General features: G+C 34.7%; 1 protein-coding gene across 3 annotated transcripts in view; it reads left to right on the top strand.

Moving 5' to 3' along the window:
• CCDC173 (coiled-coil domain containing 173) overlaps window positions 1-2,412 on the top strand; it is a 44,061-nt gene that overhangs the window by 37,568 nt on the left and 4,081 nt on the right. For all 3 annotated transcript variants that reach the window (XM_017517341.2, XM_017517340.2, XM_017517342.2), the window contains 2 exons: window positions 505-697; window positions 1,402-1,566. In XM_017517341.2, coding sequence (XP_017372830.1) covers window positions 505-697; window positions 1,402-1,566 — 358 coding nt within the window. The remainder of the gene's footprint in view (window positions 1-504; window positions 698-1,401; window positions 1,567-2,412) is intronic.

Here is a 2,412-nt window from a genome sequence, read left to right as displayed (position 1 = left end):
CAAAAAAAAAAAAAAAAAAAATTTGTAGAGATGAGGTCTTGCCATCTTACCCAAGCTGGTCTCTAACTCCTGAGCTCAAGTGATCCTCCCACCTCAGCCTCCCAGAGTGTTGGAATTAGAGGCATGAGCTACCATACCTGGCCTAAAATGTTTTTCAATGTGGATAATTTTAAGATCTTATTTCTTACATAGACATACACACACAGAGACATATTATATGTATTATACATATAACATTATAGATATAACATGTATAATACATATATGTATTAATGTGTTTTATATATTATACATATTACTCTTTTTAAATTTTTAGAATACATGTTACTTTACAGTTAAAAAATAATTTCCACTTATGAAATAATCAATGTATGTAAGGAGCAGTGGGGCTCCTGTTGGTTTTGTAAGAGACTGCAAAGTATTTCAGACTCCCTAATTAAATTATCTTGGCTCCACTGGACATCTGTTCGTGAAGATTTGACAAGTATGATTATTTTGTTATAGGCTTATGGAGGAACGAAGAGAAAGAATACATAACTTCTTGAGTGAACTAATGAAAGAGAAACTTGACAATGAAGATATGATTATTGCTAGAGATATTGCAGAAGCTGATGCTGAATGGGAAAAAAGAGAAAGAGAAAAAGATGAAAAAAGCAAAGCAGAATTAAAAGCAATTGCAGAATATAGAGCCATTGTGGTAAACAATTCAATTATGAAAATAAAAACAGAAAGACAGAGTTAGGGTCTTTCTACTGTGGTTTCCATCCCATCTGCCTCTCTGACCAAAAACTAGCCAAGATGTTAAAAACAATGTATGAATTATCTTCCTATATTTTTGAAATTGGACAATGTTTACTTCCTAACAAAGATGACAATCAGTTACAAATAAGATATTTATAGATGTAAAATAATAATCTTTTCTGTTTCAGAACCATCTGAAATGCAAAGGTTATTTATTTGGTATACTTTGCATTTGTATGTTTTAAAGACAAACCACATAAAATTATCCTATTACATTTCTGTTTTTTAATCTTTCAAAACTTATATCCCACATGACTGATTATCTTAATATTTAATTTGGGTAGTTTATACACATTAGAACAATTAATTTTCTACTTACATGTATTTCCCTTCCTTGAGATATTTTCTTTTCCTGTGTTTTCTTTTTCAAGCCAATAAAGATTGTCCTTTCTCGCTTGGGTGTATTCTGATATTCAGGAAATAGAATAAAAACCAAAGTAAACTGGCCTCATGGGAACTACCCCAGAGGTGTGCAGTTTTCTCCTGCTTTGCTCCTGGCTGACTCTCCTCTGCTTGCAGCTCTCTAACTCTGTGCCTTTTTAGACAGGACTGGTTGCTAAAACAGGTTTTAATTTGTTTCCTTTGCCTGTAAACATCTAGATGAAAAATAAAGAGGAAGAAGAAAGACAAAGAAAAATAGAGGCTAAAGAACAATTGCTGGCTGTCATGAAAGCAGATCGGATTTTCTGGGAACATGAAAAGGAGAAAAAATGCAAAGCTGATAAAAAACACCGAGAAGTTCAAGATGCCCATATTCAGCAAATGGTAATTATTCCTGAATGTTTATACTTACTTTAACAATAAGTATATAATACAGAATTCATGCTAGTTTTCTATATCCCAGGTAGTTTGTCAGGTAAGAAAAAATGGTCATTATGGTTATGACACAATAAAATATATTTAAAATGTGAGGTTAGTTTCTATCTCCAGTGAAGTTCGCAGGCGAGTTTTATCTTTTAAATGAATGTTTATCCGTCTTTAGTGTCTATTAGGCTCTAGTAAATATTAAAGAAAATACAAATGAATGTAGCAGGCCATAATGCTCTTCTTCTTTTACTTTTTCCCACATCTCAGATACTATGATTGGGATCTCATAGGTTTCAGATTTGAAGTGAATGGAGATAACAGATTTTAAGAGATGTGTAGAGGATCTGGCATCCAATCATTTGTAACTAAAACTTGTTTTCAAACTGGCTGTGCCATCTTCCATTCCTACCAGCAACGTATGCAAGCACAGCTTACTACACATACTCACCAACACTTGATATTGTCATACCTTAACTCTTCTGGTATAGTGGTATCTCATGACTTTATTTCACATTTCTCTAACGACCAAAGATAATGGATATCTATGCACATCCTTGCTAGCCATTTGTATACCTTCTTTTATGAAGTGTCTATTTAAAAGTGTTGCCAGAGGCCGGGCGCGGTGGCTCAAGCCTGTAATCCCAGCACTTTGGGAGGCCGAGGCGGGTGGATCACGAGGTCAAGAGATTGAGACCATCCTGGTCAACACGGTGAAACCCCGTCTCTACTAAAAATACAAAAAATTAGCTGGGCATGGTGGTGCGTGCCTGTAATCCCAGCTACTGAGGAGGTTGAGGCAGGAGA

The sequence above is a fragment of the Cebus imitator genome, unplaced genomic scaffold (genome assembly GCF_001604975.1).
Source record: "Cebus imitator isolate Cc_AM_T3 unplaced genomic scaffold, Cebus_imitator-1.0 Scaffold628, whole genome shotgun sequence".
In the NCBI taxonomy this organism is placed as follows: Eukaryota; Metazoa; Chordata; class Mammalia; order Primates; family Cebidae; genus Cebus; species Cebus imitator.
This window is presented reverse-complemented; position numbering and strand designations above follow the sequence as displayed.